A 16,556-nucleotide genomic window follows, 5' to 3' on the forward strand; every position below is an offset into this window, starting at 1 on the left:
ATTATTATTATTAATATTGTTATTATTATTATTATTATTAATCTTATTATCGTTATCATTATCATGATTATTACTATTACTATTTACAACTACATGTTGATATTGATAATATGATTTTTTAAATGATGATACAAAATCTAATGATAAAGTTGAAATAGTTTTTAAACCTACTAAATTAACACTGTTATCATTGTTGTTGTTGTTGTTATTATTATTTTTTTTTTTATTTGTATTCGTAGCTATTAATGGTGAAGATAATTGATCCACCCCATTCTCTTTAATGAATGATCTTTGTAATATATTAGAATGGTGTTGTTGCTGATGAAGTTGTGCTAATTGCTGTAATTGCTGTAGCTGCTGATCGACAGTTCCTCCACCTATTAAACTTGAACCTTCACTTAAAATAAAAGTATTCCCAAATAAAGTGGGCATATTTGATTCCTGTGTAAAAGTATAATGAAACCCAATTTGCTTTTTTATATTTTGTTCATTTATATTATTTTGAATAAATATTATTGAATCGTCAGTATACTGTTGTTGTTGTTGCTGTTTTTTATTTTGTTTATTATGTTGTTGTTGTTGTAATAATTCATTGCTGCTTGTAGCCCTGATAACTGAATTATTACTTGTCAACATTAAAATTAAAATAAAAAAAATGAAAACTTGAGATGATTTGATAATCCCTTCATTCTTCATTTTTTTATTTTTATAGTCTCTTTCAGCTTTATATTACTATTTACCAAAACTAACTATAAATTCTACTATATATAAAATTATATATATCTATGAGAAAAAAATTAGAAAATTAGAAAAATTCGAAAAAATTAAAATATATAAAGATATATATTACAATATAAAATAAATAAATAAATAAATAAACAATATATATATATATAAATATAGAATATTTGTAAATAATATATCTGTTATAATAAATAAATATGAAATGAAATGAAAAAAATAAAATAAAAAAAAATGAAAATTAAAAAAAAAAAATAAAAAATAAAAAAAATTTTTGTACGATAAAATTTATTTTTTTTTTTTTTTTTTTAAATTTTTTGAAAGTTGGTTGATATCAAAAAAAAAAAGGTAGGAATCTTTATTGTGTGACAAATGATGTAGTTACTTTAATATTATTTTTTACAAATAACTTATTACTTATCAGTTGATGAGAATAATATACTTTATTTTTTTTTTAAAAAAAAATAAATAAAAAAATAAAAAAATAAAAAAATTGATTTTTAAAAAAAAATAAATAAAAAAATTATAATAATTATTTATATTTAATTTATTTTTAAACCCTATTAATGCAAATATTTTTGTTATTATTTTAAATTTACCCACACCACAATTTTAACTACTTACTATTTTTATTACTTATTATAATAATATTTATAAATATAACTTTGAAATTTCAAAAATATAGATATTTTGTTCAACAATTGTAATTTTAAATAAAAATAAAAATAAAAAAAAAAAAAAAAAGATTTAATTTTGATATAAAAAAAAAAAGGAAAAAAATAATAAAAATCTAAAAAAAAACAAGTGCAAAAAAAAAACAAAATATTGATGAAAAATTCAAATAAAAAAAAAAAGAATTACTTATTTATTTCGTAATATTTTTTAATTATATTGGTGGATTTAATTAATGTGATAAAAAAAAAAATTGGGTTACAGAGTATTTTTTTTTTTTTTTTTTTTTTTTTTTTAATCTATTAATTACATGAGGTTCCAAAATAACGGTCAGAATAATTACCAATACCTGGAAGAATAAAACCTTCTTCCGAAAGTGATTTATCGATTGCACTAACTACAAAGTTAACTTCTGGGAATCTGTAACTTAAATAAAGGATACCCTTAAGTGAGGTGATAACACTAACAAAGATAATTTTATTTTCTGGAACACCATGATCCAATAAAACTCTAATTGCCATTTCTGATGAGGCACCTGTTGCAATAGTTGGGTCTAAAACTAAGACATGTGAGTCTGTTAAATCTGGTAATTTTTCATAAAATAACTAAATATAAATAATGATGGTTAGTAAAATTATTTAAAATGACATATCATGGGGTATGTATGTATGTATATGTGCAGTAGTTATTAGTTGATATATACTTGTGGTTTTTTCTTTTCATCGGATTGAATTAAAACTTTACCAGTTGGAATACCTTTACAAATATTACGTAATGGTTGTTCCATACAACCACCAGCTCTTAAAACAATAAGGGCACAAACTTTGGCATTTAAGGTCATACCATGGTATTGAGCGCCAGTTGGAGTGATAACAGTTTTATCGGTGAATGGAAGATAGGTTAAAGCCTCTTCAATAATAAGGGCACATAAACGATCTGAATAAAATACAAAATCACCAATCTTTGTATTCTTATTTCTGAGGATTGAGTGCATAGCTTTGATTTGATTGGTTTCTTCTAATACATGAATTGCTTTTGGCATCTCTAAATTATCTAAATTTAAACCAGCTGTTTTTTCTGGATCGAAACCTCTTTCTTTTAATTTTAATCTAATGTGATTTGTTAATAAATTGATTGCAACAATGTTATCTGATCCTCTTGGTACTATAATATCTGCATATTTCTTTAACTATAGTTATTATTATTATTAATGAAATTATTTCGTTAGTTTACGTTAATATAGCTAAATATTAAGTTAAGAATGATTATTTACTGGAATGATATAGTCGTCAAATGATGGTTTTACAAATGTATTGTATTGATGTAAAACGTTTTCTAAAGTTCTTCCTCTTTCGGCGATATCCCTCTTTAAACGTCTTGCAAGACGAACATCATCATCGGTATCAATAAATATTTTAATATCCATGAGATCTCTTAATTCCTTTGAGTACAATGTTAAGATACCCTCGAGAATAATAACATCTGCTCCATAAACTGTATCTTTATGTGGTAATCTACTGTGTGTCTTGAAACAATACATTGGAATTGATACTTTTTTACCTGCTCTTAAATCTTTGATTGTTTTAACCATTAAATCATAATCGAAAGCATCTATATACAATAAAATAAAGTTAATAATACTTTTTCTTTTATATTTTTTTATTTTTTATTATAATTTCGATATTTACTTGGATGATCAAAATTGTATTTGGTTGGATCAACTTCTTTTGAAAGATTTAAATAAAAGGAATCCATTGATAAAAGTACTACCCAACGTACATTTAAATTGGCAATAATCTTATCACAAACTGTAGTTTTTCCAGATGCACTACCACCACATACACCAATTACTAATGGATCTTTTAAATTACCTTTTGAGTCATACCATGGTGGACGTCCTGATGTGTAAACTTTTTTATTTGTATTTATTATATTGTTATTATTATTATTATTGCTACTACTAGTATTATTATCGTTATTTAAACCATTCATTTTTTATATTATTATTTTTAAAAAACGAGGAATAAAAAAAATGATCATATCACTATATTGAAAAATTAAAAAATAAAAATTTAAAAAAAAAAATAAAAAAAATTTTAAAAAAAAAAAAAAATAAAAAATTTTATAAAATAATTAAATATATATAATTTTATATATTTTAAAAATAAACCTCAATCAAATCTACACATAAATCTATAAAAATTTGTAAACATGTGATTTATTTAATATTAGTATATTTAACATAAGAACATCATCTTTTGAAATAAATTAATAATAAAAATCATAAAACTAATAGAAACTTTTATTAAATAGTAAATTTTTTATTTTTAATAGAATTGGCAGCTAAGACTCATTCAACAACCTGGACATATCTTGGTTATATCTTGGGAAACTAGGATATATTGGATATCTATTTTTTTTTTCATAATTTTTTTTTTCTTTTTTAAATTTAAAAAAAAAAAAGTAATTTTTTTTAAATTTTTCATTTATTAAATTTTAAAACACTTTCAACTAAACTAAATGCTAACATTAAAAGATTTTAACGAACAATCCAATGTTTTATTAACAAGATGGAACCAATGTGTAAACAGTAGTAACGAAATAGGATGGAGCTGGATAAAAATTAATAATGATACAGGATACCTTACTACAAAAAGATTTTTTAATAATATTGATAATAATAATAATATTAGTAATGTAGATAATATAGATAATAATAATAATAATAGCAATATATTTAATAAAGAAGAAATAATAGAAGAAAGTGATGAATCTGTATTAAAATCAAATCAAACTTCTAAAACAATAGTTATCGAATATGATATTATATATAATAAGTCATATAGAGTACCGGTTTTATATTTAAATGGATGCTATTTAAAACAGTCTACAACAGAGCCACTATCATGGGATGAACTATGGAGTTTACTACCACTATCATGTTTTGATAAACAGCAACTCTCATCCACTCCTTATATAACACAAGTTGTAAATTTCATAAAATATTCAATTTATTTAAATTTTATATTCATCATATAGTTTACTAATATTTATATTTGCTTATAATTTAGGAACATCCAATTTTAGGTGTACCAACATATCAACTTCATCCATGCGAAACTAATAATTTAATGGAACAAATATTATTATTAAAAAACAAAATTAAAAAAACCAATAACAACGACAATGACAATTCTACCAATAGAGATAACAGTACAAACAATGAAGGATTTAGTAAAGATGAAGTTTTTGAAGATGAAACTGATAATAATAGTGTAGATAATGATAATAACGATAACAATAGTAATAATAATGTAGATGATAATAATAATAATATTAAAAACTATTTATTAAGTTGGTTAACAATAATATCACCAATGGTTAATATTAAAATACCTTTACATTTAATAAAAGAGTATAGTAATAATTAATTTATACTTTTAAAAAAAAAAAAAATACTTTTTATTTTATTTTATTTATAAATTTAATTTGTTTAAAGCAAATTGTGGTAAAACGAAACTTGCTTTATGGATTTCTTCATTATAGTATTGCATTTGAGATTGGACATCAGAGGCAATTTCACGAACTGGTTTTTTGCATGAGCCACCCATTGAGCAAAGGATGAAACCAATTGAACCGCCTGGATATGATGGGATGGATGTGTAGGCATATTCGACATGTGGGAAAAGTTCTTTACAGAAACCAGATAAGTTTTTGATGGTGTCTAAATGTAACCATAAAGATTCAGCTTGTGAGCAAACAATACCGCCTGGTGCTAAAGCTTCTTTTAAGAGTTCATAATATGGACGTTCGAAAAGACCTTGGGCTGGACCAATTGGATCGGATGAATCGGTAATGATGATATCAAACTCTCCTTTTCTCTTTCTCATGAATTCTAAACCATCACCAATGAATAAAGTGACTTTTGGATGTTCGAAACCAACTCTCATCTTTGGTAAAAAGTTCTTTGATGCATTGATAACACCTTCGTCAATTTCGCATAAGGTAACTGATTCGACGAGTGGATGTTTAACGACTTCTCTTAAAACACCACCATCACCACCACCTACAACTAAAACACGTTTTGGGTTTGGATGTGAAAATAATGGGATATGGGTAATCATTTCTTGATATGAAAATTCATCTCTTTCTGTAGCTTGGATTGCGCCATCTAAAACTAAAACATTTCCAAAACTTTTTGATTTAAATACTAAAATATCCTATAATAAATTAAAAATATTAACATTTAAATACAATATTTCTATATTAATAATAATAAAACTTACTTGATATTGTGATTTTTCATGATGTAAAACTTTTTCTACTTCCAAAGAAAAACAATGACCTGGCCAAAATTCACTTATTTCACTAAACCATCCATTTTGAATCTTATCCATTTTGTTCTACTTTATTATTATAAATAATAATATTTAATTTGAAATTATTTTTTAAAATTAAAAATGACAATTAAAAAATAAAAAAAAATTTTTTCGTAAATTGGAAAAAAAAAAATAAAAAAAAAAAATAAAAAAAAAAAAAAAATTAAATTAAATAATAATTAAACTACAACATTTTTATTATTTATAATTTTGCTATTAAATTTAAAATAATAACAATAAAAATAAAAAATGTCAATTATCGGTATGAATAATAATTTATTAAATAGGTGGAATGGAATTCTAAAACAAAACTAATTGCCAAAGAATGGTCCTATAATAAAATCATTTGGCAATAATTTTAATATATCTTTGGTATAGATAATTGGGTTAGGGGTATATAGTAAGTCATGGTATAATCACAGTTGAATTTTTAAAAACGTTGAAGTTGGTACAAGGGAAAAAATATTATTTTAACACCCTTACCAACTATTAGCTAATGGTAGATCCCCACCCAGGTGTAAAATATTCTTTAGCGCTAAAGTTACCTTTTTCTTAACCAAAATTCGGTTAAGAACAATTAAACATAGACCCCCAAAACAAAAAAAAAAATTTATAAAACTTTAAAAAATACCTAAAATATAAATTTTTATTTAAATTATTGTTGATTGTTGTTGTTATTATCATCATTTAAAACATTTGGGTAATCTGGAAACTTACTAGTGCCTTCTTCGATTTGTGGTGTGTAGTTGAAATATCTTGAATATTTCTCTTTAAAACCATTTACTATAGATGACTTGTAATCCGAAAAGCTTGAATAACCATAATCTTGAGGATTATAGTCCTCCAAAATTTTAACATCATGGTAATACCAACATACAGAGTTCATATAGTTTTTGAAAACACACTGGGTATATTTTATCATTTTTTTTTTACAGGCCTCGGTGCATCCATTTTCAATATCAGGAAAAAGATCTTGACCGGTCATGAAATTTTTAATAACAGCAAAACATGTGGCGCTGCCAATTGCTTCATATAAAAAATTGAAGTTGTATGTATCATGCACACACATCTTTAAATATGCAAATGAAAAATAATAATTTAAAAATAAATAATAAAAAAAATATTAACAATGATAACTTTGCAAATTTTTTTTTGAAATTTTTGTGTGGGAAATATTTTCCATTAATTTTCCCAAGGGGGTTTCTCAAAAAAAATTATAAAAAAAAAGTCACACACATAAAAAAAAAAAATTTTCATTTCTTGAAAGAGATGAAAGTCTAATATGTTTCAAATGTAGTTGAAGATTTAATTAATTGAAAAAATTCAATATTTTTTTAAACCACCTCTATTTTTAATTATTTCATTGATTTTTTGGGTTTGGTTGATTTAAATTAATAATAGTTTCTTGTTAAAATCCACTTGAGAATTCCCTATAAGCTTCTGAATTAAAAGTTTTTTTAACACTTCACTAAGTGTGTTAGGTAATTTAAAAAAAATAAAATGAAAAAAAAAATAGAAAAAAGTTAAAAGAAGGGCAAAAAGAAAAAATTATTGTGTATTGGTAAATTTTAAAAAATGCATTAAAATGAATAATTTTTTATTAAAAAAGAGATAATTTTTTCTAAAAATTTTTAAATGAATACCCTAATGATTATTAAAACTGAAGATAACTATAATTTTTAATTATTATAAAAAAAATAAAAAAAAATAAGAAAAAAAATAAATTAAAAGAAAAAAATTAATTATCTTTTTGTAAAGATTTAATTTTTTTACAAAAGAAAAATATAAAAAAATAAAAAAATAACAAAAATAAATAAAATTAAAAGAAACCCAACTTTTATTAAATCATAAATAAAATATGTTTTACCAATAATAATTTTGATATGAAGAACTCTACCTTAATTTATCATTAATTTTTAATTTAAAAAAATAAGGAGTGGGTGTGGGTAAAATAAAATTCATATTTTGTTGAAATATTTTATTTTTCCATTAATAAAAATATTAAATATATATAAATAAATAAAGATTTTATATTCAATTTGAGGATCAACAAAAGTTTTATTTTTGTATAATTTTTTTGTAAAAAATAAATTACATAAACACATCAAAATACCTCATTTATAACAACACCATTTTTTTTTTTTCAAACTGATTTCGGTGAAAAGTTCCATGTTTTATAATTTTGAGGTGTTTTATATTTAAATTAAAATCAAAAACCAATATATATTAATTTAATTATAAAATTTAAAATAATTAAACTTTTTTTTTTTTTTTAAATTATTTTTTTTTTTTAAATTAAATTTTTTTTTTTTTTTTTTTTTTTTCATTTTTCTAATTTTTCATTTTTTTATATTTCACCAAATATTAATAATAAAATATCTTTTTGAAATACATCCAGCTCAATATTAAATTTTAATTGTCATTATTAATAATAAATTTACCATTAAGTAATATAGTAACAATACAAAAATTATAAAAATAGCATATACATATTATGGAGCCAAAAGTTTTATCTATTCAATCATGGGTATGTCATGGATATGTTGGTAATAAATGCGCAGTATTTGCATTACAACATTTGGGAATTGAAGTCGATCCAATTCTTAGTGTACAGTTTTCAAATAATACAGCATATTCAACTTGGAAAGGCGAATCATTAACACCACCAAAACTAATGGATTTATTTCAAGGTTTAGAAGAGAATCATTTAACAGATTCCTATACTCATGTGCTAACTGGTTATAATAACAATTCTGAAACACTACATACCGTATTAAATATTATTAAAAAACTCAAAACTCAAAATCCAAATTTAATCTATGGTAATAATAATATTAATAATGATTCACCATATACATATTGATAATATAAATAAATAAATACTAATTAATTATATTCACATATAATATAGTTTGCGATCCAGTATTGGGTGATAATAATGCATTATATGTACCAACCGATTTAGTTTCAGTTTATAAAAATGAAGTCATACCACACGCAGACTATATATTCCCAAATCAAACTGAAGTTGAATTTTTAACAGGTATTAAAATTAATAATGAACAAGATGCATTAAAAGCGATTGACCAATTTCATAAAATGGGTGTTAAAAATGTAGTTATTACAAGTTTATTTTTCGATAGCAATCCCAATGATATCATTGTAATTGGAAGTAGTTTAAAAAATAAAGAGGATATCAACCAAGGTTATGATCAATTCAAAATTACAGTTGGTCCCAAATTCACAGATTATTACACCGGTACAGGCGATTTATTCAGTTCACTTTTATTAGGTTGGAGCATCAAAGAACCCTCAGACTTATCATTAGTATGCGAAAAAGCAACATCAATTTTATACAATATTATCAAAGAAACCCATAAAGCCAAACAATCAATACCCTCCAACAAAGGAAAAGAATATTACGAATTAAGATTAGTACAATCAAGAAAGTTTATCGAAAATTCTGAAATTTTATTCAAATCTCAAAAATTAAATTAAAAATTGCTTTTTGGTTATAATCATAAAAAAATAAAAAATAAAAAATAAAATATTTTTTTTTGATATAACTATCATACGAAATAATGGCCTAAAAAAAAAAAATATCCAATTATAATTGTTTTAGTGCGATTTTGATCATTGACAATTGACTAATTGAATAAAAAAAAAAAAAAAAAAATTAATTTAATTTTTTTTTTTTTAATTTATTTTTTAATTTTTATTTTTTTATTTTTTTATTTTTTTTAAAAATTAATTTCATTTTTTTTTTTTATGTATATAACCTAAAAGCGAGAACAAATAAAATAAATAAATAAATAAATAAATAAATAATATTATGTATATATATAAAAAAAGAAAAAACAAATAGATAAAAGAGCATTATAAATCATATATAGATATAAGAAATGATAATAAAATTTAATCGGAATATACTTATAAGGTTATTTATAATAATTTTTATAGTTTATTTTGTAAATGATAGCAATATAATAAAAGCAAATGGTGACACTACACCAAACCAGCAACAGCAGCAGCAACAGCAACAATCAAAAACAAATAATTACAAACCTATATTAAAATTTTCAAAAAATATTGAAGTTCCAGGTGATTCAAAAAAATCACAATTAACATGTATTGGTGGAACTGCAATGGGATCTTCAGAAGAAGTATTATATCTAACATGTAAATCATCCAAACTCGATATATATAGCAGGGATGTTATTTGGAAATGTCACCCAAATGCCATATCAAAGAATGTTCAACTATCTAAATTAAGAATTGAATGTCCCAAACCTAAAAACTACGAATCAATTAATTTTGATTCTTTAATGGCCAATCTTGGTAATGAACACCCATGTAATGTCGAATACCATTTAGACTGGGTCCAATATAGCTTCGGGAAAGTTATAGGTTGGTCTGTTTTAGGGTTAATATTTTTTTACATTATATTAAATAGAAACAATAGTCTTTATAATGCTCAGTAAGTCATATATATCATTACATTATATATATATAGTTTTATTGCAATATAAACTAACATTCATTTTATTATTATAGAATAAACAATCCAATGTCATTGCCTAGAGAACAAATCAATCCAAAAGTATTTAGAGCATTGGGTATTATAGTCTGTGTAGTTGTATTCCTGTCGACTTTAGCATTCTTAATTTTATGCTTATATATGTTTTCAGCTCCAATTTAAATAAATAACAATAATTTATAACTATAAAAAAGAAAAGAAAAAAAAGAATGTAAATAAATAAAAAAAAGAAAAGAAAATAACGAGAGTTATTTTTTTATAAACAATTAATTAAAAAAAAAAAAAAAGGGGAACAGTATAACTATATTTATTTTTTTGGTTTTTTTAGTTTAATTTTTGTTACTGAATTAGGAATTAAAAACCCACTGTTGTTATTAGAAGCTGGTGAGGGTTTGTTGGTTTTGGGGGTTTTGGTGGTTGTAGTGTTGGTGGTTGTGGTTTTGGGGTTTTTGGTGGTTGTGGTATTGGTGGCTGTGGTATTGGTGGCTGTGGTATTGGCAGCTACTTCTTTTTGAATTTTACCAGAGTAATCTGTGGAGTTTGTAGAATATGTATTGGTTTTATGATTGTATGAAGTTGAGTATTTAGTTGAATTTGATTGACTTATAACTGTAAAAGGATCAGTTGATTCAATGAATTTCCAAAGTTTGAGGGTACTTAAAAATAAGTCAAAACATTTATCAATATTTTTTACTTTGTGAACACTATAACCAACAAATTTATGTCCTAATTTTATAACCAAAGCCTCTGATACCTTTTCTTTAGTTAACTCTTCAACTGCCTTTGCGTAAGCTGATACCTGGAGTGCATATTTTGAATCTATTTTATTCGAAGTCTTCCAATCCAATATTGCTAATGTTCCATCCTTTTTTCTAACGATTGCATCACATGCACCTGCATACCCATGTTTGACAGAGTATACAAATGAATCACTCTTTTCAAACTTAAGTTCTCCGTTATTATCTTTTTCCCATAGTTTATATGATTCAACTCCTATTTCAACACTTCCATTGTATAGACCAATATCAAAACTTTCATTCTTTAGTTGAATCAGATGTACCATTTTTTTAAACTCTGCTTCATTTTCATTATTCTCTGAAACCTTTTGAAAATACAGGTCATATTTACCTGTTTCTTTTTCTTCCTGTTCTTCTGTTTCTTCATCTTCAAAAAATAGGCTACCAATACCTATTTCTTTTTTTGCCTGTTCCTCTTTTTGTTCCTCTTGTAATTCTAATTTTTTTTCTTCTTTTTTTGCAGTATTTGTTGCAGTGGTTTCTGCTGCTGTTGATGGATTTAATTTGGCCTCATCAATTATTTGTATATTATTTTGTGCAGTATTTTTTTCTATTGTTTCAATAACTGTTGTTTTTTCTGTTGTTGTGTCTGTTGTTGATGGATTTAATTTGGCCTCACCAATTACTTGTATATTATTTTGTGCAGTATTTGTTTTTTCTGGTGTTGTTTTTGTTGTTGTTGTTGTTGTTTTTGTTTTTGTTTTTGTTGTTGTTGGATTTAATTTGGCCTCATCAATTACTTGTATATTATTTTGTGCAGTATTTGTTTCTGTTGTTTCCATAACTGTTGTTTTTTCTGGTGTTGTTTCTGTTGTTGTTGTTGTTTTTGTTGTTGTTGGATTTAATTTATCTTCTTCAATTACTTGGATATTATTTTTTGATAATCCATAACCAAATGATTTTCTATTATTCTTTTTATTTAATTGCTTGAAATTACGAAGTAGTTCGATTTGCTCTTTTTTCTCCCTTTTTTTGGCTTCATATTCTTTTTTGGAATCAATTTCGATCTCTAATTCTTTAGAACTAATTAAATTTGTTAATGAATCACTGCTATTGTTACTGGGGGCTTGTTCCTCTAATTGTTGACAAACATTTTCATCGATTAATTCATGAACTGCACTACCAACTCTTGCACCATTATATAATTTATTTGTTGTTTCTAGACCAAAAGACCTTTTTGCAATATGTGATAACCTTTTTTTTTTTACATTTGGATATTTTTTCTCTAAAGTAAAATTAATCTCTTTAATCCTATCATGTTTATATTGTTTATATTGAGTTTTCGTGATAATTTTTAAAATTGATGATACTGATGGGTATTTACCACCATTAACTTCATAGTATCTAACACCATTTACATTAACTCTTCTAATTATCATTGTTATAAATATAATAATGAATTATTTATTATTATTCACTTATTATTATAATCATTTATTTTCAAAAAAAATAAAAAAAAAAAAAAAAATGAAAAAAATAAAAAAAAATTTTTTTGTCAATTTCTTAAAATTTTTATTTTTTATTATTATTATTAAATTAATTAAAAATTAAATAGTTTGGGAAAATTAATGAAATACTAATTGTTCCAAAAGATTAAATAAAAATTAAATAAAAATTAAATAAAAATATTTTTATTATCTAATGAGTATTTTAAAGTTGTGGCCCATGGGTGATCATGCATGATGGACAAACTTGGGAGGTAAGATGTTCATCAATTGTCAAAACAACAAAACCAATTGATTTAACTTGGCGAAATAAAATCAATTTAAAAAATCAATTTCCTAATAGTTTAATAAATAATAAAATTAAATATGACAAATATTTAAATATTTAAATATTTAAATATTTAATATTTAATAAATAATTTTGAAATTCATAAAAAAAATGATAAAATAATGCAAAAAATGTGTTTTATAAAATAAATTGGGTTTGGAATAAAAAAAAAATCATGGAGAAGCGGAAAAAAAAAAAATTCATGAAACAATAAAATGATTTTTTTTTTTCTTGGATTGATCGAAGTGATGTTGTAAGGTTGATGTTATAAAAAATATTTTAATTAACATAAAAAATTTATAATAACTGTTTTTTTTGTACACGGTTATAAATAAATTACGTATTTATTATTTTTTATTTTTTTCATCTTATTTAATAATTTTTTTTTTTTTTTTAAAAATATCTCTTTTTTTTATTATAATATAAAATTAAATAAATTGTTTTGGTTTGCCTTTTTGTCGGTTTTTTTTCGTTATTTTTAAGACAAAAAATAGAAAAAAATAAAAAAAATAAATTAAAAAGGAAAATAATTTAAAAAATTAAAAAATAAAAAAATAAAAAAAATAAAAAATGAATATTTGAAAATTATAACAAGCACCAAAATATAGGAATGGTGTCATAAAATTTATTTTCCAAATGGTGTCAGATGGCATATAGCATTGAAAGTAAAACCTTTTTTTTTTTTTATTTTTTTTATTTTCATTTAATTGTTTCTTTTTTTTTTTTTTTTTTTTTTTTTTTTTAATAACTATTTTCTTTAATCCCTTTTTTTTATTTTTTTTTATTTTATTTATATTTATAATTATTAATTTAATTATTTTTAATTTTCTTTGTGTGTTAAATTTAAAAATAGAAAAAAAAAAATACAGTGTTTTTTTAAATTTAGTGTGTGCTTTAGAAAATTTTTATGTCTATCACCCCCCTTTTTCTCACACCATACACATTACCTTACTATAGATAGCAATAATTAAATAATAATTAATATTAAAATAATATTAAAATTGTAACAAAATAAAAATTTTTTTTTTTTTTTTTTTTTAAAATTAAGATAAAAATGAAAATAAAAAATTTAAATGATAAAAATATAATGTACTTTAATTCTTTAGTACATTATATAAATATTTTCTATAATAATATAATAAACAGTATAAATAATTTTAAAGAGAAAAATAGGAAACACAATATTATGAAAATTAAAAATTTATTCGATAAAGAATTTTTTCCATTATTTTCATTTGGTTGTATATACTTTGCTCAAATACTTTATGGATGGAGTTTGGAAGGTAAAAAAGATGTTCAATGGATCCACGAGCATTTAGGAGTTTTTGGGGTTTATATTTTATTTTCAACAATATTATTTGTATCTGGTTTCAGCAGTTTAGGAAAAATAATTTATAATTTAACAGAAACTATAAATAGTAATAACAACTACAAGAAATATGACTTTTATAACACAAATAGCAATAGTGTCTTTGGAACCAACAGCATTTTAAAAAAATACAACATATCTCTCAACTCTTACCGTAATTTACTATTGTTTTTATTTACAGCAGGTTTAGTCAGCTCCCTTTTGAAGGTAACAAGTGACACAGACACCTCATTAATTCATCATGGTCAATATAATTTAATTGCCTTTTCAGCTATTTTAATAGTTTATCTATTTGGATTTTTATTTTGGTGGATTTTATTAAAGTAAGGATTTTTTTATTTTTTTTATTTCCCTCGCCATTACTAATTTTAAACTTTTTGATTGTAAAAAAAAAAGATATTGGACTTTAAAAAAGATTGCTATTAGATTTACATTGTTTTTTATAGGTTTATATATTTTATTCCAAAGTAGAAATGCATTTATATTAAAAGATTGGCCAAATGGTTTTGGAGGTAGAAAATTAATGTACAAAGATGAAAATAATAGCAAAGTTTGTAAAATCGATGACAGCTTTATAGTATGGCCAGCATTCCAACCAAAAGGATCAACATGGATTGTTGCAGGAAGTCAAGAGTGCCCAAAGGATACCTTTTCTAAACTTGAAAATGGTATTTTAACAATGGATGGATGCAAAGAAGATTTCAAACAATACACAGTATCACCTACTTTTTGGGACGATTTAAAACATTTTGGTACATTTACAAGCGATTTTGCAGTTTTTGAAAATCAATATAAAGATAAAACAGCATCATTCGAATTTAAAGGTCCAGTAAAGATTACCCACGAAACTGTTATGGCTACTTGTGGTAATAAAACTGAAATTCTCTTCCACAATGTCAGAGATGATAGTGTACACGAAAGAGTCAAAGGAAATTTCAATAGTCCAAAGGTTCATCCAGAAAAAGTAAAGATTGCAACACCAGCAAAGGACGAAAAGGAGAGAGAGAAACCAATCGACATTTTATTTTTAATGATCGATGCTTTATCAAGAGCTCACTTTAAACGTGCTTTACCAACAACTTATGAAACCTTACAAGAAATTCAAAAGCAAGGTCACTCCAAGATTTTCCAATTCTTTAGATACCATTCATTGAAACCATTCTCCGATCCAAATACTATGGCAATGTACAATGGCTTAAATAGAGTAGGTTATGACGAAATAGATTACAAAAATGGAATTAATGCTGGTGATCGTTCAGAGTTCTCTTGGGAAAAAAATCCAATGTTTTATCAATCTTTTAGAAACGATACCTATGTTAATACTTGGATCACAGGTTTATGTCAAGATTGGTACCAGCGTTATCTCGAAGTCGACAAGCCAGAGGGCTCAGTTGACCACGAATTAGCTTTACCATTTTGTTCACCACATTTACATCCGGCCGAAAGACCATTTGGTGTTTTTGATGGCCCATATTCAATCCGTCGTCGTTGTTTAGGTGAAAAGCATGTACACGAACGTATCTTTGATTACATCAATCAATATTGGGATAACTATAAGGATGTTGGTAAAATTGCAACTGCTACTTTAATGGATGCTCACGAGGGTACTATGGAAGTAATTGGTATTATGGATAAACAGTTCCAAAAGTTCATCGACAAGGATATGAGACCTCGTCTTAACGATACTGCTTTGTTCTTAGTTAGTGACCATGGTTCACATATGGGTGCATACTATGTATTCTCTAAAGGTGGTAAAATCGAAGTAGCAATGCCATTGCTCTACATTGTACTTCCAACTTGGTTTACAGATAAATATCCAGAGGTAGAACAAAAACTTTTAGAAAACGAAAATCAATTAGCAACACCATTCCAATTATACGATACATTTAGAGCACTCTCAAGATATCCAGAGTTTGGTGGCATAGATGCCTCTGACCCAGACGGAAAGCGTGAAGAAAAAGGTTTACTTGGAGATATTAAAGATGACATTACTTGTAATGAATTAGGTATACCACACGATTTTTGTCAATGTCACTAAAAAAAATATGTATAAAAATCAAAACAAAACAAAACAAAAAACAGCCAAATGTAAATAGTCTAATATCCAGTAATATTACATAGTTAAAATTTTGTTGAAAATAGCAACAAAAAATCATAGTTTTTTAAAATATTAAACTCTTTTAAAAAAATTATCGAATAAATAAAACAATTTATTTAAAATTATTATTTTATTTGTATTTTATTTATATTTTTTTATATTTTTTATATTATTTATATTTATTTATTTT

General features: G+C 23.8%; 9 protein-coding genes across 9 annotated transcripts; 4 read left to right on the forward strand and 5 right to left on the reverse strand.

Moving 5' to 3' along the window:
* Window positions 1–87: 87 nt before the first annotated feature.
* Window positions 88–696, reverse strand: DICPUDRAFT_157772 (uncharacterized protein; the record flags this gene model as incomplete). The annotated part of the gene is made up of 1 exon (XM_003292937.1): window positions 88–696. A coding segment is annotated over one exon (609 nt), but the record flags the coding sequence as incomplete, so codon positions are not given.
* Window positions 697–1,715: 1,019 nt separating this feature from the next.
* On the reverse strand, window positions 1,716–3,405 carry DICPUDRAFT_157773 (uridine kinase; the record flags this gene model as incomplete). Its single annotated transcript, XM_003292938.1, has 4 exons — window positions 1,716–2,018; window positions 2,117–2,602; window positions 2,687–3,024; window positions 3,102–3,405. 4 exons carry the CDS (start codon window positions 3,403–3,405, stop codon window positions 1,716–1,718), a joined length of 1,431 nt encoding a protein of 476 aa, XP_003292986.1.
* A 528-nt stretch (window positions 3,406–3,933) lies between these two features.
* On the forward strand, window positions 3,934–4,844 carry DICPUDRAFT_41378 (uncharacterized protein; the record flags this gene model as incomplete). The annotated part of the gene is made up of 3 exons (XM_003292933.1): window positions 3,934–4,401; window positions 4,485–4,626; window positions 4,732–4,844. The coding sequence occupies 3 exons, from the start codon at window positions 3,934–3,936 to the stop codon at window positions 4,842–4,844; spliced, it is 723 nt and encodes a 240-aa protein (XP_003292981.1).
* A 45-nt stretch (window positions 4,845–4,889) lies between these two features.
* On the reverse strand, window positions 4,890–5,810 carry DICPUDRAFT_41363 (spermidine synthase; the record flags this gene model as incomplete). Its single annotated transcript, XM_003292939.1, has 2 exons — window positions 4,890–5,633; window positions 5,700–5,810. 2 exons carry the CDS (start codon window positions 5,808–5,810, stop codon window positions 4,890–4,892), a joined length of 855 nt encoding a protein of 284 aa, XP_003292987.1.
* A 637-nt stretch (window positions 5,811–6,447) lies between these two features.
* Window positions 6,448–6,714, reverse strand: DICPUDRAFT_41371 (uncharacterized protein; the record flags this gene model as incomplete). The annotated part of the gene is made up of 2 exons (XM_003292940.1): window positions 6,448–6,633; window positions 6,670–6,714. The coding sequence occupies 2 exons, from the start codon at window positions 6,712–6,714 to the stop codon at window positions 6,448–6,450; spliced, it is 231 nt and encodes a 76-aa protein (XP_003292988.1).
* A 1,572-nt stretch (window positions 6,715–8,286) lies between these two features.
* On the forward strand, window positions 8,287–9,290 carry DICPUDRAFT_41380 (uncharacterized protein; the record flags this gene model as incomplete). Its single annotated transcript, XM_003292934.1, has 2 exons — window positions 8,287–8,614; window positions 8,704–9,290. 2 exons carry the CDS (start codon window positions 8,287–8,289, stop codon window positions 9,288–9,290), a joined length of 915 nt encoding a protein of 304 aa, XP_003292982.1.
* Window positions 9,291–9,580: 290 nt separating this feature from the next.
* On the forward strand, window positions 9,581–10,550 carry DICPUDRAFT_99519 (uncharacterized protein). The gene is made up of 2 exons (XM_003292935.1): window positions 9,581–10,269; window positions 10,347–10,550. Exons 1-2 carry the CDS (start codon window positions 9,695–9,697, stop codon window positions 10,489–10,491), a joined length of 720 nt encoding a protein of 239 aa, XP_003292983.1. The 5' UTR covers window positions 9,581–9,694; the 3' UTR covers window positions 10,492–10,550.
* Window positions 10,551–10,636: 86 nt separating this feature from the next.
* Window positions 10,637–12,505, reverse strand: DICPUDRAFT_157779 (uncharacterized protein; the record flags this gene model as incomplete). The annotated part of the gene is made up of 1 exon (XM_003292941.1): window positions 10,637–12,505. The coding sequence occupies one exon, from the start codon at window positions 12,503–12,505 to the stop codon at window positions 10,637–10,639; it is 1,869 nt and encodes a 622-aa protein (XP_003292989.1).
* Window positions 12,506–13,992: 1,487 nt separating this feature from the next.
* DICPUDRAFT_50727 (uncharacterized protein) lies at window positions 13,993–16,490 on the forward strand. The gene is made up of 2 exons (XM_003292936.1): window positions 13,993–14,591; window positions 14,665–16,490. Exons 1-2 carry the CDS (start codon window positions 14,086–14,088, stop codon window positions 16,304–16,306), a joined length of 2,148 nt encoding a protein of 715 aa, XP_003292984.1. The 5' UTR covers window positions 13,993–14,085; the 3' UTR covers window positions 16,307–16,490.
* Window positions 16,491–16,556: the final 66 nt, after the last annotated feature.

This window comes from Dictyostelium purpureum, assembly GCF_000190715.1.
Source record: "Dictyostelium purpureum unplaced genomic scaffold DICPUscaffold_386, whole genome shotgun sequence".
NCBI classification, from domain to species: domain Eukaryota; phylum Evosea; class Eumycetozoa; order Dictyosteliales; family Dictyosteliaceae; genus Dictyostelium; species Dictyostelium purpureum.